Source organism: Alexandromys fortis, unplaced genomic scaffold (assembly GCF_014885135.2).
Source record: "Alexandromys fortis isolate MF-2015 unplaced genomic scaffold, M_Fortis_MF-2015_v1.1 scaffold_1, whole genome shotgun sequence".
NCBI lineage: Eukaryota > Metazoa > Chordata > Mammalia > Rodentia > Cricetidae > Alexandromys > Alexandromys fortis.
In genome coordinates this window covers 13847160-13866714 of record NW_026067927.1, presented here as the reverse complement: position 1 = coordinate 13866714, position 19555 = coordinate 13847160, and the positions used below count along the sequence as shown (strand labels likewise).

At 52.7% G+C, this 19555-nt stretch overlaps 2 protein-coding genes across 6 annotated transcripts; one reads left to right on the top strand and one right to left on the bottom strand.

The window, feature by feature from the left end:
* Window positions 1-2207: 2207 nt before the first annotated feature.
* On the bottom strand, window positions 2208-7630 carry Tradd (TNFRSF1A associated via death domain). Its single transcript, XM_050144272.1, has 5 exons — window positions 7499-7630; window positions 4231-4389; window positions 3394-3671; window positions 3121-3313; window positions 2208-2975 (listed from the first exon to the last, which is right to left on the bottom strand). The coding sequence occupies exons 2-5, from the start codon at window positions 4379-4381 to the stop codon at window positions 2686-2688; spliced, it is 912 nt and encodes a 303-aa protein (XP_050000229.1). The 5' UTR covers window positions 4382-4389; window positions 7499-7630; the 3' UTR covers window positions 2208-2685.
* Window positions 7586-19291, top strand: LOC126502900 (heat shock factor protein 4). 5 transcript variants are annotated; one of them, XM_050144256.1, is made up of 15 exons: window positions 7586-7706; window positions 10428-10640; window positions 11829-12540; window positions 14431-14539; window positions 14647-14774; window positions 14869-14993; window positions 15232-15307; window positions 15446-15510; window positions 15925-16027; window positions 16425-16549; window positions 16668-16895; window positions 18318-18423; window positions 18518-18583; window positions 18707-18776; window positions 19122-19291. In XM_050144256.1, exons 2-15 carry the CDS (start codon window positions 10489-10491, stop codon window positions 19274-19276), a joined length of 2220 nt encoding a protein of 739 aa, XP_050000213.1. In that variant the 5' UTR covers window positions 7586-7706; window positions 10428-10488; the 3' UTR covers window positions 19277-19291. The 5 variants fall into 5 exon arrangements, with proteins under 5 accessions (XP_050000213.1, XP_050000215.1, XP_050000214.1 ...); XM_050144258.1 differs by lacking the exons at window positions 7586-7706; window positions 10428-10640; window positions 11829-12540 and adding exons at window positions 13013-13138; window positions 13406-14038; XM_050144257.1 differs by lacking the exons at window positions 7586-7706; window positions 10428-10640; window positions 11829-12540 and adding an exon at window positions 13186-14038.
* Window positions 19292-19555: the final 264 nt, after the last annotated feature.

Here is a 19555-nt window from a genome sequence, read left to right as displayed (position 1 = left end):
ATTTCTTATGGGCGACTCTCCGAGAAAGCTTGGTTCTTTTTTTTGGGGGGGGGGGGCTGAGACAGGATTTTTCTCTCTAGCTTTGGAGCCTATCCTGGAACTCGCTCTTATAGACCAGGCTGGCCTCGAACTAACTCACAGTGATCCGCCTGCCTCTGCCTCTCGAGTGCTGGAAGTGTTCATGTTTCTGGGTACCTTCATCCACACTTCTGCAGAAAACTGTCAGGAGTCCCCGTTCCGGCTGATGGGCCCCAAATCCCTAGGTCTCAGCTCTTTGACCACCATCCGGGGCCATTTTTCAGAACACCTGGCCCAGTGATATACAGCTGCCTCCTTACTCCTAGCTCTGCCACACTTGCCACCAGTAACCACAAGCACACACAGCAACCAACAAGACAGCTAGTTCTGCTCCTAGAGACTTGCTGGCAGCTCTTCATCCAGGGAAGACCACTGCTTTGTGAGTTAAGTGACTTGCCCCGGGATGACACAGGCAGAAACGACGGCCCCCAGGGTTTATGGAATTCAGGAATCTCCCGGTGCATCCTTGCCTCTTCATCCACCAGATACAGGGAATGGAGGCACTTCTGTTCACAGTAACTTCCCAGGCAAGCACTTCATTCCTGTCTCCATGCCAGATCCAGTTTTGAGTTTCCCGATGCCCCAACATAGCATCCTTGCAGCTAAAAATGACCATGTTGTTGCCTCTGCAATCTAGACTGGACTATCAGGGATTGGTATTGTTTGAGGAGGTTTCCAGAAGGGGCTGTTGACCCGATGTAGGCTGTGCCCTGTTTTCTAGGTCCCCTGGTTTTCCTTCCTCTTTGAGCTGCTTCCTATGCCACACCTGTTCACTGATGTTTGGGGTTTTAAAGGAAGACCATGCTACATACCCCCTCACAGTCTTGGGTTGATGACCCACCTGCCTCAGCCCCCAAAGTGTTAGGGTTACAGGCTCGCACTGGTATTTCCCAGCTTGTCTTGAGTCTGTGGCCCTGATTGTTTTCCTGAGTTTGGAACTCTAGATTCAGCTGAGCTCCAGGTTCATCAGGACAATCATTCCCTGTGAAGAGAGCAGTCAGGCCCTCTCCCCGTCTCCTTCCCACTGGGAAATATAAATGCCTGACAACACTGAACCCATTCCTCACCCAAGGTCACAGGCCTGCTGCATTCTCCCTCCCAAATAGCTGTTGGTTTTCATCTCAAAATTTGGGAAAGTCTTGGTTTCTTAAAGTGAAATCACAAGCCTGCGGAGTTAAGAGAAAGTGTTGTTGAGAAGAATGACCCCTTAGTGAAATCCAGACTTAGGAAGAAGATGAACATGAAGAGGAACAGGAGGAAGCTAGCTCACTCACAGAGGAAGGTGAAGCAGGCTCAGAATTGGGGAGGGAAAAGGAAGTAGGCATTTAGTGTGCAGGTGAAATTCAGGCCAGGCATGGCGGCTTAAGTAATCTCAGCACAAGGGTTTGAGGGTGGAGTATAAACCTCATCTCACTGAAGAGGGCAGGAGGGAGGATCAAAGATGGAGAAATGGATTATTATTGAAGAACATGAGGAAGCAGGTGTTCCTTGGGAAAGGGAGATTCACAGAGATGATGACGTCAGCCTCAGATCAGGTCCCTGGCATACAAGAGTCCCTGCAGAAATCCTTTTTTAGGAAAGAAGCCATTTTACCATATTTGCCTGATCATTTCAATTAGGATTTACTAGTCTGTAAAATTTTGCATCCCTTTCCAGTTGTAAAGTTCTCTAATGTATTTGAAATATTAATTTGTTTTCTTTGTTTATTTTAGGCAAGATTTTTCTGTGTAGCCCTCCCTGTCCAGGAACTCACCTCAAACTCAGAGATCCGCCTGTCTCTGCCTCACGAGTGCTGGGAGCAAAGGTGTGCACCACCACTGCTCGGCTGAGATTTTAATTTTTCTAATTAAGGCTCTGGTTTACGCCCATACTTAAAACATTAACAAACAAAAAAACCCAAACTATACAATGGTTCACCAAACCCCACTAACAGGACAGGAAGCAGCCTGCCCGCCATTCAGCCCCTGCAAACTTGTCCTGACATCCTCCTCCCTTTCTCATCTTCCTCGAGGCCCCACCGGAGCTGCTGTACCCAGAACCCTGCCCCTCCTCTCCCTACTCCACCTGGCTCACTCATCCCTCGAAGGAGCCTAACCCCAACCTGAGCTGGACCTCGGTATTTCCACAAGTCTGTAAAAGGGCTATATTTTATTATCGTTGCAAAGTGCTTAGGTCCACGTTGAGTATGAGCCAAGGGCAGGGAAGTTTCGTGCATCCTGGTCGCAACAGTATTTACAGCACCGTGATTGACATCTAGACCTCAGAAGGTCCAGGTACTTAGGGTGAGTTGTAGGAAGTCCTATTTTGGGATGGGAAGACAAGGACATCTACACTGTCTCCATCAAAGAATTTATGGTAGAATCCTCAGTGACGGAGCCCCTGAGGCTCCTTGCCTGGCTTGCCTGGCTCCTGGGAAGGCTGTCGGTTCTGCTCCAGCAGCGAGGCAAAGTGGGGCGGGGGTTGGGGGTGTTCGTATGCTCTCCGAGTCCAGTGGATGGGAAGTATTCAGCAATAGCAACAGCAGCAGTAAAAAGACCTCAACAGCCACCGGTGGGGTCCAAACCCTGGCTGAACTGCTGATTGACTGCCCTTCCCACTGTACCAGGCCTAGGCCAAGCCTAGCAGATCCTCTGCAAGACTGGTGAGCTCGTTCTCCTCCAGCGCCTCCACCAGGCGCTGCAGCGTGGCACGACGGCCCTCGGCTTGTATAAAGCGGCTCAGCAGCTGGAAGGCCTGCTCGTATAGCCCATCTCGCTCGTATTCATAAGCCAGCGCGTCGAGGGCAGGATCCCTCAGTGCTCGACAGCTACTCTGCAGCGAGCGCCCTACCCTACGCCATTTGAGACCCACTGAGCGCGCGAACGTCTGCTGGTCTTGCAGATTCAGTGGTCGGTTCACTGCGGAGAAAAGTGAGGAGAGGTGGGTGAGCACCGGTTCCCTGGAGCCGACACCCTTCCACACCTCCCTCCGGATCCCTGGGCCCAGCCTTGCTTCAGCCCAGACCAACCTCCCCGTGACCCCGCTTCTGCTGGTGAACCTCACCTACGGGCTGACCATGGAACAGAAAAGTATGGCAGGCCGCCGGCAGTGACTTCTCCTCGGCCAGAGAGGGAACTGGGGACTTTGAAGCGGCTGAATCAACTTGTAAGGCTTCACTCGAGTCAGTGCGGTCGCACGTCAGTTTGCGAAACTCATCCTCCAGTTCTGCGAGTTCCTCATCCCGGAGCCGGTCGGGCTGCGCAAAGGGGTGCACAGTAAGTGCGGCTTTTGGCCACAAATCCCAGCCCATCCCATCCTAACTCCATATGGCAGCACCTTCTGGGCTAAAATGTAATTTAAACACCGCTCCTCGTCGGTCAGCAAAGGGTCCAGCTGCTCTGCCCCAGCACGCAACTCCAGTTCCAGCCGCACCGCTTCCTGGGCAAGTGCCGGGGCCATGCATCTCTGCAGCGCGGTGCGCAGCGCCCCCTCGCGGTAGGCTTGAAGGAACCGGCCGCACAGCAGGCGCCCGGAGAACCGCAATTGCACGACGAGCTGCGGGTCGCTGCAGTGGATCTTGAGTATCTGCAGTACATCAGGGCTGTCCGCACTCTCTGCAGAAGCGAGCAGTCAGGCCACCAGCTGTCCCCAAACAGGACTTTTCTCCAAGCAACCAGAACAGGAGGCTAAGCCCATACATAGCCAGACCATTCTCCCGACCCTCAACCAGCTACAGCCTCCTGTGGTCTCTGCCCTGAGAAGGGGAAAGGGAACAGAAAGGACAGGTACGGGGGAAGGGTTTGAGCGAAGAGCGCGGCAGTGAGAGAGGAAAAGAAGACAGAAAAGTGCAGTTAGTAGCAAAGAGTGAACTGGTTGATCTGAAGTGGAAATGGATGTACGGCAAAGGTGCCTTAGAAGAGCAACAGGTATATCTTAGATAGACACAGACAGTGTACAAATGTCTACACTCAAGGACACATGTGCCGGAAGCAAAGACTGCAGACCCCACACAGCCAGGGGTGCTCCCTCTCTCCTGATACCTCTTCCAACCCCACACCAAAATGACCTTTCTCCTGAAGGTGTCTGAGCGAAACCCACAAAGAAAGTGGGGCCTCAAACCCAGTTCTGCTCACAAAGTCCCAGAGTCGCTTCTACGCCTGTCCAGCCACACACCTGACAACGCAGCCTGCAGAGCCTTGTATATTGCCGCCTTCTTCTGGGGATCTGTGTAGGCTTCAGACAGAACCACCTTGTCCAGGGAGGACTCCAGAAACAGGTATGCACTGCCCACCCACTCTTCCTGCCCATTCAGTCCCGCTGCCATCTCGCCTCCTAGAGATGCAAACAGATTCTCTCCAGACTTGGAAACAAATACCCAGTCTCAGGTGGCTCAACTTTCAGCTCTGCTCACAATCCTGCCCAGGCCGACCCAGACTTGAACCCAGGATTGTCCCTCCACCACCTGTGACTCTAGGGTCACAGGGACAGAGTGACAGAGGTGGGCCCTGCAGCAGGCCCCAGGGAAGTAGGTCCCTCTCACCAAAGCTGACAAAAGACATCTTCCTTCTGGGTGGTCAGATTCACATTTTAGCTTTGTCTGCAGATGAACCTTAAATTCCCCAAACCCTTTCAGGTGCAAAGTACCACGTAGGTTCCCACTCTAGCCACTCAGTTTTCACTGCCTAGACCCAAGTACGGCTGTAAGAAGGCTGACCAGTACATATTCCGCTCAGCGTCCATCAACACCCAGGCAAGACTTGATATAAGGCTCAGACTGGACTACAGAAACTCAACTCTGCATCCCTAGTTGGACCACTAAGGAAGTGGCACTAATTTCCCTAGCTTTGGGGTTGAATCAGAGGGAAGAAATGGGTCTCTTTGGTTACTGTTTAGAAAGGACCTATCTGAGGGAAGGAGGGCACCTACATGGAAGGAAGTAAGGCCAAGAGATGAGAACACACACGTGTAGTATGTGTGTGTGTGAGGGGGAGGGTCTCGCTACATATCCCTGCCTGGTCTAGAACTCACCATGTAGCCTATGTTGCCTTCCATTCACAGAAATCTGCCTCCCAAGTACTGGAATTAAAGGCATCAGCACCATGCCTGACAGGGCAAACACTCTTATTTTTTAATAAGAATTATTACATGCACACCTGGTGCTCGTGGAGGCCAGAAAAGATCAGAGACTGGAGTTACAGATGGTCATGAGCCACTCTGTGGGTGCTGGGAATCTAATCTGGTTCCTCTGGGAGAGCAGTCAGTGCTCTTAACTGTTGAGCTATGTCTTGCATCTCAGAACATACACTTTTCTTTAAGATGTATTTGTTTTTATTTGCATTCGTGTTTTGCTTGCGTGTATGTCTGTGTGAGGGTGTCAGGTCCCCTGGAACCGGAGTTACAATCAGTTCTGAGTTGCCATGTGGGTATTGGGATTTGAACCCGGGTCCTCTGGAAGAACAGCCAGTGCTCTTAACCACTGAGCCATTTCTCTAGCCCTCTCAAAATACACTCCCTTTTTTTTTTTTTTTGTCTGTTTGTTTTTTGTTGTTCAAGACAGGGTTTCTGTAGGTAAGTCTTGGCTGTCCTGGAGTTTGCTTTGTAGACCAGGCTGGCCTCGAACTCACTGAGATCCACTTGCGTCTGCGGCCCAAGTGCTGGGATTAAAGGATCTTAACCATGGATCCAACTATCTCTGAGACCATCCTGGACTGCTCAGTTATGTAAGTTTGTTATAAGGCTCTTAATTTCTTCAGCTGTTCCTAAACAGATTCCCCAATTGTTCACAGAGAGACAGCTCCCTTGCTCATTGCTGGGATCTCTTCCATCCATCCCCTATCAAAATCTCGCTTCTAAACCGCTAATGAGTGTCAAGATTAAGAAAGCCCCTGGGCAGGGCATCATACATACCTTGCAAAAAGAAATAATTAATTGGCGATGGCCGTATCTGAGTCTTGGCATAGGGGATGCAATTTTTGAAACCCCTCCTCATAGAAAACATACTAATAAATATATAGTTACTAAAACAGCATGAAGATTATTGTTTATTTCCGGGCAGTTTGGGCAGTGATTTTAATTTTCTTTGTATTTTGTATATCTATTCTATTTTGTATATATGTAATAGACATGTTTCATTAGTTGGGACCAGGCAGTGGTGGCACATGCCTTTAATCCCAGCACTCGGGAGGCAGAAGCAGATGGATCTCTGTGAGTTCAAGGCCAGCCTGGGCTACAAAGTGAATTTCAGAGCCATTACACAGAGAAACCTTGTCTCAAAAAGAAAAAAAAAGAGTTGGGGCATAGTGGGACATGCCTTTAATGCCAGCATTTAGGAGGCAGAGGCCAGCCTGGTCTACATAGTGAGGCCCTGGCTCAAAAAGACAGGAAAAGAAAAAAAATAGGAGTAGGTCTGGAGATATATATAGTTCGGTGATAAAGTGCTTGCCTAGCATGTGCAAGGCCCAGGACAAAAAAGAAAAAAAAATAATAAAAAGAAGACAACGAAAGGAGCTTGCTGTGATGGCTTCCTGCCTGTAATCCCAGCACTCAGGGGCCAGAGGCAGGAAGATCAGCCAGCCTGTATTACAAAGCAAGACCCCAGTCACTTCCATACTTGAGGTTGAACCCTGGGCCTGTGTATTCTAACCAAATTCTCAGCCACCAAGCTACACCCCAGCACATAAAGGTCTTTCTTTAAAAGTAATGAAGGACGGCCTGGCAGGGGTGGCACACACTTTTAATCCCAGAGGCTGAGTTCGAGGCCAGTTTGGTCTACAAAGCGAGTTCCAGGACAACCGAGGCTACACAGAGAAACCCTGTCCTGGGGGTCAGGGGAAGCGGGAAGCGGGAAGACGCAATTTTAAAAAACCTTCCCACCACGTGTCCTTCCCTGAATACCCTCCACCCACTGCGAGGTTTCTAGGCTGGGTCCTGGGACACCAATACTAATTTAAGAACAAATGCCCCCATTAACGCGTTAGATTCCCAGGGCAACCCCACTTCCGATTAGGTGGACAGGCCTGGCACCCAACTCAAGAACTGAAAGTTTGAGATTCCCAGACCATCAGGACACGCCCCCTGCTTGGCTGCGCCGAACGCGTCCTGGCAGAGGGAGGTTCCCAGACTCCCCATTACCCCGCCTTCAAGCTGGGGGTTCGCACACGCCGGGGGTCAGGCAGAAAAGGGGCTCTCAGAAGCGTTCCGGGCCAGCCTTGCAGCCAGATCCTCTCTCCTGCAGGGCCTTGACACCCAGTTAGTTGGGACAAGAAACCAACGAAGGTGGAGGTCCGAAGTCCCTCGCGCCTCCCACTGAAGCAGCCCACCAGGCCGCTGCCACCAGCTGGCCAGCAACTGCGTGTCACCCCCGTGCGGTGCCCACCCTGGGGAGCCAGATCTCTCTCTGCTCCGGCGGCACCAAGGGAGCCCACCCACTCTCCGCACTAACCTGGCAACCTGGCCGCCGCACACTCGCCGGGCTCCGCTGCGCGCGGCTTCCGGGTGTGCGCAAAGACGCAGGGGCGGCGCCCCAGCCCGAGCCGCCGGGTCAGCCCGCGTGTCCCGCCTTCTCTGCTCAGGGCCTCTCCTTCCTGCCCCGCTGTCCTCCGTGGCCAGTCCCCTGCCTCCGGGCAAAGCCCACCTAGTCTGCTGAGCAGGTAAGATAACGACCCAAGGTTAGATGGCAGGACGAACTGCCCACTGGTCATGACTTTAGCGGATTGAGGTTTTTGAGGCCGAAGGGCCCCGGAGTGAGAGCTGCCAAATTTAAGTCAGTTCCTGGGGTTCGATCGGCGGGCGTCTTCTGGAGATAAGAATTTTCTGGCGCCCCCTAGGAATCTGGTTCGGTGATCTTAATCTCTGCTACACTTTAGTGGGGTGCCGTGATTCCAGAACAAGCCTGGCCCGGAATCTCCGAAAGTCTAGAGTACACTTGGGGCAAATTCCACGAGAAACCGTACGCTTGGAAGACGGGGGGAATTAAATGGCAAGTGGCTTGGACCCCCAGCACCTTGAAACAAAGCTGGCAGCTTCAAAGAGAACTCACAGCTCCCAACAACGCTCACCTCCTTCTGAAAGCTGAGCTCTGGAGAAGCTTCAGAGTTCCAGCCGAACCTTAAATAGCTAGCGAGAACCAGGGCTGCGCAAGGGTCAGGGCTCTAACTTGAATAAAAACCCTGAAAGAGCGGTCGGCTCCAGAGCAGCAAGCTCCCCCCCCCCCTCGCGGGTCTGTCACGGAAAGCAGCGGGAAGTCTGTGCCTGGGGGTGGAGACAGAGCAAAGGAACCCTCCCTTTCGAGGCTGCAAGAACACCATCATTTCCTGATTGGCGTGTGACCTCAGACAAAACAAAACAAAACAAAAAACCACTTCACGAAGATTCACGCAGTCACTTTCTAGTGGAAGGGCTGGGATGGGACAAGATTCCACAACTTGAAACCTAGGGAGTCAAGTAAAGCTTGTTCAGCAAATGAGAAAGTAGTTTAAAGAACCGTTTAGAAGGAAGAGGCAGGCGGATCTCTGTGAGTTCGAGACCAGCCTGGTCTTCAAGAGCTAGTTCCAGGGGCTGGGAGATGGCTCAGTGGTTAAGAGCGTTGCCCGCTCTTCCAAAGGTCCTGAGTTCAATTCCCAGCAACCACATGGTGGCTCACAGCCATCTGTAAAGAGGTCTGGCGCCCTCTTCTGGTCTTCGGGCNGAGTTCGAGGTCAGCCTGATATACAAGAGCTAGTTCCAGGACAGCCTCCAAAAACTACAAAGAAATCCTGTCTCAATAAAAAAAAAAAAGAGCTAGTTCCAGGACAGGCTCCAAAACCACAGAGAAACCTTGTCTCGAAAAAGGAAAAAAAAAAAAAAAGAACCGTTTAGAGCCAGTCTTGGTGGCACATACCTTTAGTCACAGCACTCCAAAGCAGAGGCAGGTAGATCTCTGTGAGTTCAAGGCCAGCCTGGTCTACAGAGTGAGTTTCAGGACAGCCAAGAGAACATAGTGAAACTGTCTTTAAAAAGGAAGAAGGAGGAAAAGGAGGAGGAGATTGGAGAGATGGCTCAGAGGTGCACCAGCAGCTCTTCCAGGGTCCTGAGTTCAAGTCCCAGACAACCATCTATAATGAGATCTGGTGCCCTTTTCTCGTATGCAGACAGAACACTATTTACATAATAAATAAATAAACCTTAAAAAAGGAAGAAAAACCAAACCACAGAGGCAAGAGTATCTTGAGTTCAACACAGCCAGGGCTATGTAGCAGCAATGAGAAAGATTTAAAAAAAAAAAAAAAAGAGAGAAGAAAGAGGGGCGAAAGAAGTGTGTGTGTGTGTGTGTGTGTGTGTGTGTGTGTGTGTTATGAGCACAACCAGAGCTACACCTTTTCCCTTTGGGGAAAATTAATAACATTCTGAAGAGAAACCTCTGCACTTTCTTTTCTTTCTTTTTTTTTTCTTTCTTTTTGTTTGTTTTGTTTTTTGAGACAGGATTTCTCCATGTAAAAGCCCTGGTTGTCTGGAGCTCCCTCTGTAGACCAGGCTGACCTCGAACTCATAGGTCCTTGTGACTCTGCCTCCTGAGTACTAGGATTAAAGGGATGGGCCACCACGGCCAGCTAGCATTTTCTTTTTTTAATTAATTTATTTAATGTGCATGTGTTTGCATGTTTGTCTGTGTAACATGGGTGGGTGTGCAGCAGCGCCATGGAGGCTAGAAGAGGGTGTTCGATGTCCTAGAATTGTAGTTATTATGGACAGTTATGACTGGCCATGTGGGTGCTGGGAACCAAATCTCCACCTTCTCTGAGAGCAATAAATGTTCTTAATTGATGAGCCATCTTTTCAGTCCCCTGTCTTAAAAAAAAAATCATTTTTAGATTTACATATTTTATGTATATGAGTGTTTGCCTGTATGTGCCTGGTGTCCAAAGACTCTGGAAGAGGTACCAGATCCCCTGGAGTCAGAGTTAAGGACAGTTGTGAGCCACCTCGTGGGTGCTGGAAACCAGACCTAGGTCCTCTGCAAGAAGATCCAGCTTTCTTAGCTGCTAAGCCATCTCTCCAGTCCCATCCTTTTGTTGTTGTTTTTTAATGATCTGTTTATTCGTGTTTATGAGTATGGAAGTGCTCGATCCAGGGTGACAAGCATGTCAGTGGAGGCCAGAGGACAACTCTCAGAGTCACTTCTTCCTTTCCACCACTGGGTCCCAGGGATAGAACTCAAGTCATTCATGTTGGGGGCAAATGCTTTATCTGCTGAGTCATCCCACAGGCTGGGAGCGCTACACTTTTGCAAAGCGCAGAGCATCTCCCAGGCTACAAGCATCTCTATGCCCAAGCGTTGGCTTTTCTGAAATACTTCGACCTTTCTGAGCCCGGGGCTCCCTCTTTCACTTTAGGCCCCTGCTGCTGGCAGTAGCAGACCCGTCCCTTCCCCCGCCCCCCCACTACCGCCACACCATGGTGGAACTCGGAGAAAAACTGCCAGAGGAAGTGTTGGCGCTCATCTTCCGCGATCTGCCTCTTAGAGACCGGGCTGCAACCGCCAGAGTCTGCAAGGCCTGGGCTGCCGCCACCACCAGCAGTGCTGTGTGGCGTGACACCAGCATCAGGTGAGCTGCTTCCTGCTGCCACTCCACCTCACGCTTGAACGCAAACTCAGTGCTGCCTACTTTATACCAAGTAGTATTGGGTATGTTTGGTTTTGAGCCCAGGGGATTGAACTTGCTAGGCAAGGATTCTACCACTAAACTCTGACCCCAATCCCCAAGGAGTGTTCTGAGTGCCTTCCACAAATTAGCTATTTAATCCTCACGAGAAGCTTGTAGCAGGTAGATAGCATCATTTCCTTTGCAGACAGGCAATCGAGGTGTAGAGACTTAATCGCTTGGGCCTGGAGGCTGCATCCAGTAACCGAGTGAGAGAGGCAGAATCTGAAGCTGGTGGTCTGGACGTCCTGCTCCACCTCCACAGACTACTGAGTAAGCCTAGTGCTTTAAATGCCATTTTAAAAAAAAAAGCTTTTGGGCTGGAGAGATGGCTCAGTGGTTAAGAGCACTGGCTGCCCTTCCAGAGGTTCTGAGTTCAATTCCCAGCAACCACGTGGTGGCTCACAACCATCTGTAATGAGATCTGGCGCCCTCTTCTGGTGTGCGGGCATACATGGAGGCAGAATGTTGTATACATAAGAAATAAATAAGTCTTAAAAAAAAAAAAAAAGCTTTTTTTAGTTTTTCAAGACAAGGTTTCTTTGTAGCTTTGGAGCCTGTCCTGGAACTAGCTCTTGTAGACCAGGCTGGCCTTGAACTCACCGAGATCCGCCTGCCTCTGCCCTCACCCCCCAGTGCTGGAATTAAAGGCGTGCGCTGCAGCCACCCCGGCCTACCATGGATTTTTCCCAGGGCTGGAATGCTGGGAGGTTACAGCCTGAGAAGCCTCTGAAGACTTCTGAAGGGAAAGGATGGATGGACGTTCCCATCACAGAGAATAGAGAGGGCAGGTGGAACCCACAGTGAGGGGCACATAGAGATGGCCCCTCAATTAAGAGCACAAGCTGCTCTTCCAGACGACCTGGATTCGGTTCCCAGCTCCCACTCAGCAGCTCATAACCGGCTGTAATTACAATCCTGGAGGATTCATCACCCTCTTCTGGCCTCCTCAGACACTGGGCACACCTGTAGTGCAGACATACATGCAGGCGAAACAACTACACACACACAATCAATACACTAATAAAAAGAAGTTTCTTCCCCAGTTCATGGTGACACCGCTAATTCCTTTCTGTGTCGCTCTAATGCCAGTTGTGACAGTGAGCTGGAAGACTTGTTGCCACCGTATTTGTATGCCTGCCTGGACCACATTCACAACCTACGGCTGGAATATGAGCCATCAAAGAAGCCCAGCCGCCGAACAGCCACTGAGCTACTGAGGGCTCTTGCCGACCGAGCCCCAGGACTTCGAGGCCTACGCTTGGAATGCTGCGGAGAGAAGCCGCTTTTCGACGCCGGCGGCGACATCCTGAGCGCTGTGCACGCAGTCTGCGGAGCCGCTCACCAACTGCGCCACCTCGACCTGCGCCGCTTGCCCTACACACTAGACGACACGCTGGTGCTTCAGGCTGCACGTGACTGTCCCGAGCTCCGTAGCCTTTTCCTGGACAACTATGCACTAGTGGACAACGTGCAGCCCAGCTCTGTGCTCAAGCTTTTGGAGGCTTGCCCGCACCTGCGCGCCCTTGGACTGCACCTGGCCAGTCTGTCGCCTAAGGCGCTGGAACTGCTGGCCGCGCCACATCGCGCCCCTTTTGCACTCCTGGCATTGAGGTGCGCGTGCCCCGAAGATGCTCGTGCGCCCCTCCTGCCTGATGAAGCCTGGGCGACACTGCGTTGCCGCCACCCTGGGCTGGAGGTGGAGCTGGAGCTGGAGCCTGCGCTTTCAGACGAGGCCGTAATGCGCGTCCTGCAACCAGCCGTACCAGTAGCTGTGCTGCGTCTCAATCTCTCGGGTGACACGGTAGGGCCCGTGCGCTTCGCAGCGTGCCACTACGCCGAAACTCTGCGCACCCTCGAGGTGCGCGCGTCCGCTTCCACCGAGCTGCACACCGCTCTGGAGGAGGTGGCGGCGCGCTGCGCGGGCTTGAGGGAGATACACTGCTTCTGCGTGGTGAGACCCTCGGTACTGGACGCCTTCCGCGCGCACTGCCCGCGCCTGCGCAGCTACACCCTCAAACTAAAGCGTGAGCCGCATCCCTGGCGGCCCACGCTGGTGCGGTGATTGGGCAATCTCACCACTCCAGGACCCGTGCGGTGATTGGGCAATCTCACCACTTCTGGACTGCACGGACCCCAAGCCTCTGAAAGGACTGAGCAACTCGCGCAGGCATTCCCCAGCGGCTAGCCCCATCCTTAGGGAGCCCCTTGACTATGGTGCTTCTCGGGGCTTGGGGCCTATGAAGGCATCCAGGCCAGTCCCAGGCTCCATAGATTCATGGGGCCTTCTCAACCTCTGTGTCTCTCCCCATTCTAGGCTTTCCCTCCCCTGTCCACTCTGCGCTAGCTCCGAGGCCCAGAACTGGGGGAGGGCAGGCACAAACACAAGCCAAAAGTCAAGGGTGAGTGTGAAGTAAATAAATCCTTTAGTATTTCTGCGTCCTGTAGTCTCGAGCCAGCTCTGGAGGGGAGGGCAGGAAATGCACAGACTGGAAGAGCATCCGGCCGGACTTGCAAGAATGGGGACCTTGGGGGCTTTTGTACTGTGACCGTGGGAGGTAGGGATCGGTACACTCTATACCCCAGGAATGACCAATTCCCTAGCGTCCGAAAGACAGGGAAGGGCCAGCTTAACCCACCACCCTGTCTATCTGCCCTCCCTTACCTAGGCTTCACTACGTCCACAGATGAACTTCTAGGACTTTCCGAGCCCACAGATGATTTCTGCCCATCAACCCTGAAAGAGAGGGACTTGAGAAGGATGAGACTCGAACCTGGGTTTCCCTCCTCACCTCCCCCACCACCACCACCACCACACACACACACACACACACACCTACGTTTCAGCCAACCCTTTCTCTGCTGGTGACCGGGCGGCTGTCCGAGCCCCGCCCCTTGGGTTCGCACGCGGCCCCCGCCTGACCCGGCGCCCAGGGGCGGAGTAGGGCGGGGCGGGCGGCAAACGCAGCACTTTCGCGGCTTTGACAAGCCCGCAGCGGCCGGGCTGGAACGCTGAGCCCGGCCGAGACTGCGCCATGCAGGAAGCGCCAGCTGCGCTGCCCACGGAGCCAGGCCCCAGCCCGGTACCTGCCTTCCTCGGCAAGCTATGGGCACTGGTGGGCGACCCAGGCACAGACCACCTCATCCGCTGGAGCCCGGTGAGGGCTGGGGCCCCTCAACTCTCTCAGTGGTCCCCGGGGGTCTGTCCAATGTCTGTGAACACCCATGTCTACCCAGCCCCCACCTGGGACTGGGCTGTGAGTACCTCGATTCAGCTGTGCCGAGTGGATCACGTTGGAAGGGTAGGTGAGATACATGAGGAGCGAGGGTCCTAGAGCCCAAGGGACCTAGGTAATTCTCACTTTACTTGTCTACTGATGAGAAAACAGGCCAAGAAAAGGGAAGGCTGGCTCCACCTCTGGCTCAGGGTCACAAAGTGAGCCTGAGACCAGTCTGAGGTTGACCCCGGGTTGGTACGTGCTCTTTCTTTCTGAGGATCTAATCTGGGTCTGCCTAGGGGTAGGAATTGTTTGTGGTTATGGCAGGGTAGGCCTCATATGGTTCTGACCTGGTCATGTCCCACCTCCCAGTGAGGCGCAAACCTGGAGCAGTGAGTGAGTGTGATCCAGCTGTGAGTGTCTGCCTCTCACCTAGTCTGGTCTCCACCCGATGGGCATCCTTTCCTTCTTGGCAGAGTGGGACCAGCTTCCTCGTAAGTGATCAGAGCCGCTTCGCCAAAGAAGTCCTGCCTCAGTATTTCAAGCACAGCAACATGGCGAGCTTTGTTCGCCAACTCAACATGTGTGAGTCCCTCTACCAGGCCCAGGCGGGAAGCGGGTTGGGGTTACTTGGTGCAGAGGATGGAGCGGCTCACGGCCCCCGCCTCCCCTCCCCGCCCACCATTCCCCAGATGGTTTTCGGAAGGTGGTAAGCATTGAGCAAGGTGGCCTTCTCAGGCCAGAGCGTGACCACGTTGAATTCCAGCATCCAAGCTTCGTGCGAGGCCGGGAGCAGCTACTGGAGCGCGTGCGCCGCAAGGTGGGACAAACTGCAAAAATGGGGAAAGGCCCATGTTGGTACTTCTGGCTCTGGTTTATGTGTCCCTGTCCGGGATGGTGCGTCCTACCTACAGGTACCTGCGCTGCGAGGCGATGACAGTCGATGGCGTCCTGAAGACCTAGGCCGACTGCTGGGAGAGGTGCAAGCTTTGAGGGGAATGCAGGAGAGCACGGAGGCACGGCTGCAGGAACTCAGGCAGTGCGGGACAGGGAAGGAAGGGTGGAGTTATGGGGGATAGGATACCGGCCACCTAGGGGTTCTGGGCAGGGCCTTCCACTCCTATAGACTAGAGGCTTCATCCAGACAATGGGTTCAGCTCTGTAACGTTTAGTCTTGGAAGAGAGACGTCCCTTCTGCTAGTGACCTCTCCATTCTGTGGGGGCACGGTGTCCGATTAAACTCGGATGCCTCAGCATCTCCCCACCCCTCTTCCCAGGCAGAACGAGATCTTGTGGCGAGAAGTGGTGACCCTGCGACAGAGCCACAGTCAGCAGCACCGGGTCATCGGCAAGGTGTTCCTCTTCCCCTAGCTCTTATCCTCCCACTCCTGGGCACCCCATACCTCCACGCCTGTCCCCCAGACCCACTAGAAATTGCTTTTCTATGGTGAGGGGCCTGGCCTGAAGTATGAATTAACCCTTTCTTTTCAGCTAATCCAGTGCCTATTTGGGTCGCTTCAGACAGCACCCAGCAGTTCAGGAACCAAGAGAAAGCTGTGAGTCCAGAAGCCTGTAGTGCTCACAACCACATTCCTGCTGCCAGGACTCCCTTCCTTGTCAGGGACCCCACTCCAGAGACTCCTCTAGATCCGGACTCCCCTACTTTTTACCTTCAACCCACCAACCATCACCCCCACTTCACATCCCCTTGCTGCTTCATTACCCTCAAATTCCTATGCCCAAAGTCGGCACCTCTGGCTTGGGGCTCAAACTAAGCTCTCTCACTCCCCTCTAACCCCCAAAGGGCCCCCATCTCTCAGGGAGCCCCTTCCACTCCAGCATGTGACTGATGCCCTGGAAACAGGCCTCAGCTCTGCTGACTGGGCTGCTGGGGCCTGAGGGAGAGAGAGAGGGAGGGAGGGCAGTTCAGGCAGAGAGGCATGGCAGCCTAACCTGCCCACCCTTCACAGGTCCCTGATGCTGGATGAGGGGGATTCATGCTCGGCCTCTGCCAAATTCAATGCCTGCCCGGTCTCTGGTGCTCTCCTCCAGGACCCCTACTTTATCCAGTCGGTAGGTGGTGTTTCCTCCTCTTCCTCTTCCTAGGGTGCAGATAGGATTGTGAGGAGCCTGTTTCTTCTCCCTTTCTGCCCCCCAAAGATGAATGCCAACATTCTACCAACCAGACCTAGGTTTTTTTGTTTTTGTTTTGTTTTTGTTTTTTGAGACAAGGTTTCTCTGTAGCTTTGGTGCCTGTCCTGGAACTAGCTCTGTAGACCAGGCTGGCCTAGAATTCACCAGAGATCCACCTGCCGCTGCCTCCCGAGTGCTAGGATTAAAGGTGTGCACCACCACCACCCAGCTTTAGATTCATTTTCAAACCCTGATCTTTAGTCCTGGTTCAGATGGGTGCTGGTTGGGCTCTTCTGTAGCTGGAGGTCAAGAGCTTGGTCAAACCTTCTACTTGCAGCCTCTCCCAGAGACTACCCTGGGCCTCAGCCCTCACAGGGACAGAGGGCCCATCATCTCTGACATCCCAGAGGATGCTCCATCTCCTGAAGGGCACAGACTTTCTCCCTCTGGTGGTGGCAGGAGGTAAGGAGGACAGGGCCTGCCTTGTGGGGACCCTACAGAAAGCACTTACAACCCAGAGGCATGTGAGGGTGGGGAGAGGTCAGGGTCAGGGTCTGGTTGAAGCTTTTCTCTGGTGCAGGGTGAAGGGCCTGGCATTGCTCAAAGAAGAGCCGGCCAGTCCAGGGGGGGATGGCGAGGCCAGGCTGGCCCTGGCCCCAAACGAGTGTGACTTCTGCGTGACAGCACCCCCACCGCTGCCCGTGGCTGTGGTGCAGGCCATCCTGGAAGGGAAAGGGAGCTACAGCCCTGAGGGGCCCAGGAGTGTACAACAGCCTGAACCCAGGGGCCCCAGGGAGGTACCCGACAGGTGAGCAGAACCAGTGTTGATGGTTTATAGATAGAGTCTCGTATGCTGGCCAAACAAAAGCTTCATCAGTCCTGTGGTAGCTGAGGGCAGACATTGGGCATCAGACTCTCATGACCCTGACTGACCTGATTTCTCAGAGTATGCTCCGAAGAGTATCAGAATTATTTAGAATGGAAACCCCCAATCAAGTCACCAAGCACCCTGTAGTAGGGCTCTGGGATTTACAGGAAATTAGTTCACTGGCATGATTATAACATATATAACAACCAAGGGTAGCTGGTCTTAGTGGCACAGGGGTGTCAACTTGGGAAACTGAGGCAGGAGTATCACAAGTTCAAGGCTTGCCTGGGCTACAGTGTGAACTCAAGACCAGTGTTGGTAACTTAGTGAGACTCTGACTAAATATAAAAGGAAGATTTGGTGGGATGGTTCAGCAGGTGAAGCCCTTGCCACAAAAGCCTCTTGCCTGAGTTCAACCCCTAAAACCCATGTGAAGTGGAGAGAATCAACTCCACACAACTGTGCTCCTTGACCTCTGCACATGCCCCACCCCCAAGACACATAATACCGAACAATAATAACACATAAAATAAATCTGCTGGGCAGTAGTGGTGCACACCTTTAATCCCAGTACTCAGGAGGCAGAAGCAGGTGGATCTCTGAATTCGAGACCCCAGCCTGGTCTACAGAGTGAGTTTCAGGACAGCCACAGCTGTTAATGCAAAGAAGCCCTGTCCCCTAAAACCAAATAAATAAATCAAAAATAAAAGTAATGGGGAAAGGGTGGTTAGGCTGGGGACATAACTCAGTGGTGGAGTATGTACCTAGCGTGCTCAAGCCCGAAATTCAAACTCCAACTGGAATACACATGCACACATAACAAAAACCAAACCAAAAGCCTTTGCTAGTCTTTATACTTCTCTAGGAAGGGGACCTCCGCCAAGATCTCAGGTCTTAGTTAGGAAGCAAAGGCAAATCAAGGCAACCTAGGAAGCTGGGCATGGTGACATACCCCTGTTGTAATTAATGCCAGAACTATGGAGGAGGTAGTGGCAAGAGGGTCAGGAGTTCAAGGTCATACTTAGCTAGTAAAGGTTTGTGGGTGGACTGAGCTACACAAGACCCTATGCAAAACAACAAAGATACCCCTTTAGCACCCAGGGCATTGAGGCAAGAGGATTGCTGTAAGTCTGAAGCCAGCCAGGGCTACATAACAAGATGTTGTCTCATGCCCACAAAAATTTTTAAAAAAAAGAGAGAGAGAGAGAAAAGAAGAAAAAAATCTCCCCTACTAGGGAGGGGGTTGACGGAAAGTATTGTTTCTTAGCATGTTCTAGTTGTTGGGGCAGTTTAAACCTGATGATGCAAGTTCCCTGGGAAGTGGATGTCAGAGACTGATAGCAAGCAGTTCTTTGTGCACAGGGGAACTCTGGGCCTGGATCGGGGTAATAGGAGCCCAGAGAGTCTGCTGTCCCCAGTGCTGCTTCGGCCTCCCCCTGAAACTGTGGAACCCATAGCACCCATGGATGTGAGTATCTCTTTGCCCAGGCAGGACGTGAGACACACGAAGTTGAGCTGTCTGTGCAGCCTTTGAAGGCACCGCTCACCCAAGCTCTTCCCAGGTGCTGGGCCCTGGCCTTCCAGGACGAGAATGGACCCTGATGGATTTGGACATGGAGTTGTCTCTGGTAAGAAAGGAGCAGCTGAAGTTGGTTTGGTTCACAGCTGAAAGATTGCCCCAGTGACTCCCAGCTCTCTTCCTTGACTTCCGGGCTCCCTTCTCAATTGCTTCCTGGGATTCTCCCATGCAGATGCAGCCCTTGGCTCAAGAGAGAGGTGAGGCTGAGCTGACCGTCAAGGAGTTGAATTCTTCAGGTGTAGGTAATGGTTGAGACGCCTGGGTAGAAGCCACCATGATCTGAATTACCCTGATTGGGCAGGGTGGATGGCTTAGTCAGGGGAGGGATGACCCTGAATTCAGGCTGCCCTGTAGAGACTTCTAGAGAAGTACCCATACCATCATCATTGTGTGAGAGGAGTGAGCTCAAGAATAATGTTTTAAGCTATATGGTAGTAGATACTTTGTAATCCCAGAACTCAGGAAGATCGTGAGCTCAGAGTCAGCCTGGGATGTGTAGCAAGCCCCTGCCTTTAAAGAGTGTGTTTGTAAGGATAATGTTACCTCCTAACTGAAGGAGGGCTTGCCTAACCACAGCCTACTCCTAGGGAAAGACCACACGCTGGGAACCCCACTCCTGCTGGATGTTCCGGTGGATTTGCAGGGTACAGCTCTGTCAGTGCCTGGGGCTTTAACCCTTTACAGTGCTCCTGAAAGCAGTGCCCCCTACTTGGATCCTGGAGCCAGTCCTTCCTCCCCCTAGACTCCCGCCCCTCTGAAAAAGCCTGGCTAAGGAACCAGCACGCAGCATCTCACCCTTTTAGGCTTCCTGGCGTCCCCTGGGGGGAGTGAACGAAGCCCCCATTATGCAGCACCCTCTCTCCACTACCCCAGTGAGTCTTGCAATATAAACTGCATCCCCCCCCACTCTTGTTTCTGGTCTCTCGTTTTTTCTGTCAACCAAAGACAGTGGATAACGACTTTGCATTCGGACAAGTGTCCAGATGCAGACAAGTGTCCGGATGTTTGGACTTAGAACCGT

Excerpts from the sequence above, each read along its gene's own strand:
- Tradd (XM_050144272.1), bottom strand. The coding sequence starts at position 4,381 with ATGGCAGCGGGACTGAATGGGCAGGAAGAGTGGGTGGGCAGTGCATAC. Across the intron at positions 3,672-4,230 it reads TCTGCAGGCTGCGTTGTCAG|AGAGTGCGGACAGCCCTGAT; the intron begins GTGTGTGGCTGG and ends TCGCTTCTGCAG. Across the intron at positions 2,976-3,120 it reads GTTCCATGGTCAGCCCGTAG|TGAACCGACCACTGAATCTG; the intron begins GTGAGGTTCACC and ends TTTTCTCCGCAG.
- LOC126502900 (XM_050144256.1), top strand. The coding sequence starts at position 10,489 with ATGGTGGAACTCGGAGAAAAACTGCCAGAGGAAGTGTTGGCGCTCATC. Across the intron at positions 12,541-14,430 it reads TCAATCTCTCGGGTGACACG|AGTGGGACCAGCTTCCTCGT; the intron begins GTAGGGCCCGTG and ends CCTTCTTGGCAG. Across the intron at positions 18,777-19,121 it reads GTTGAATTCTTCAGGTGTAG|GGAAAGACCACACGCTGGGA; the intron begins GTAATGGTTGAG and ends GCCTACTCCTAG.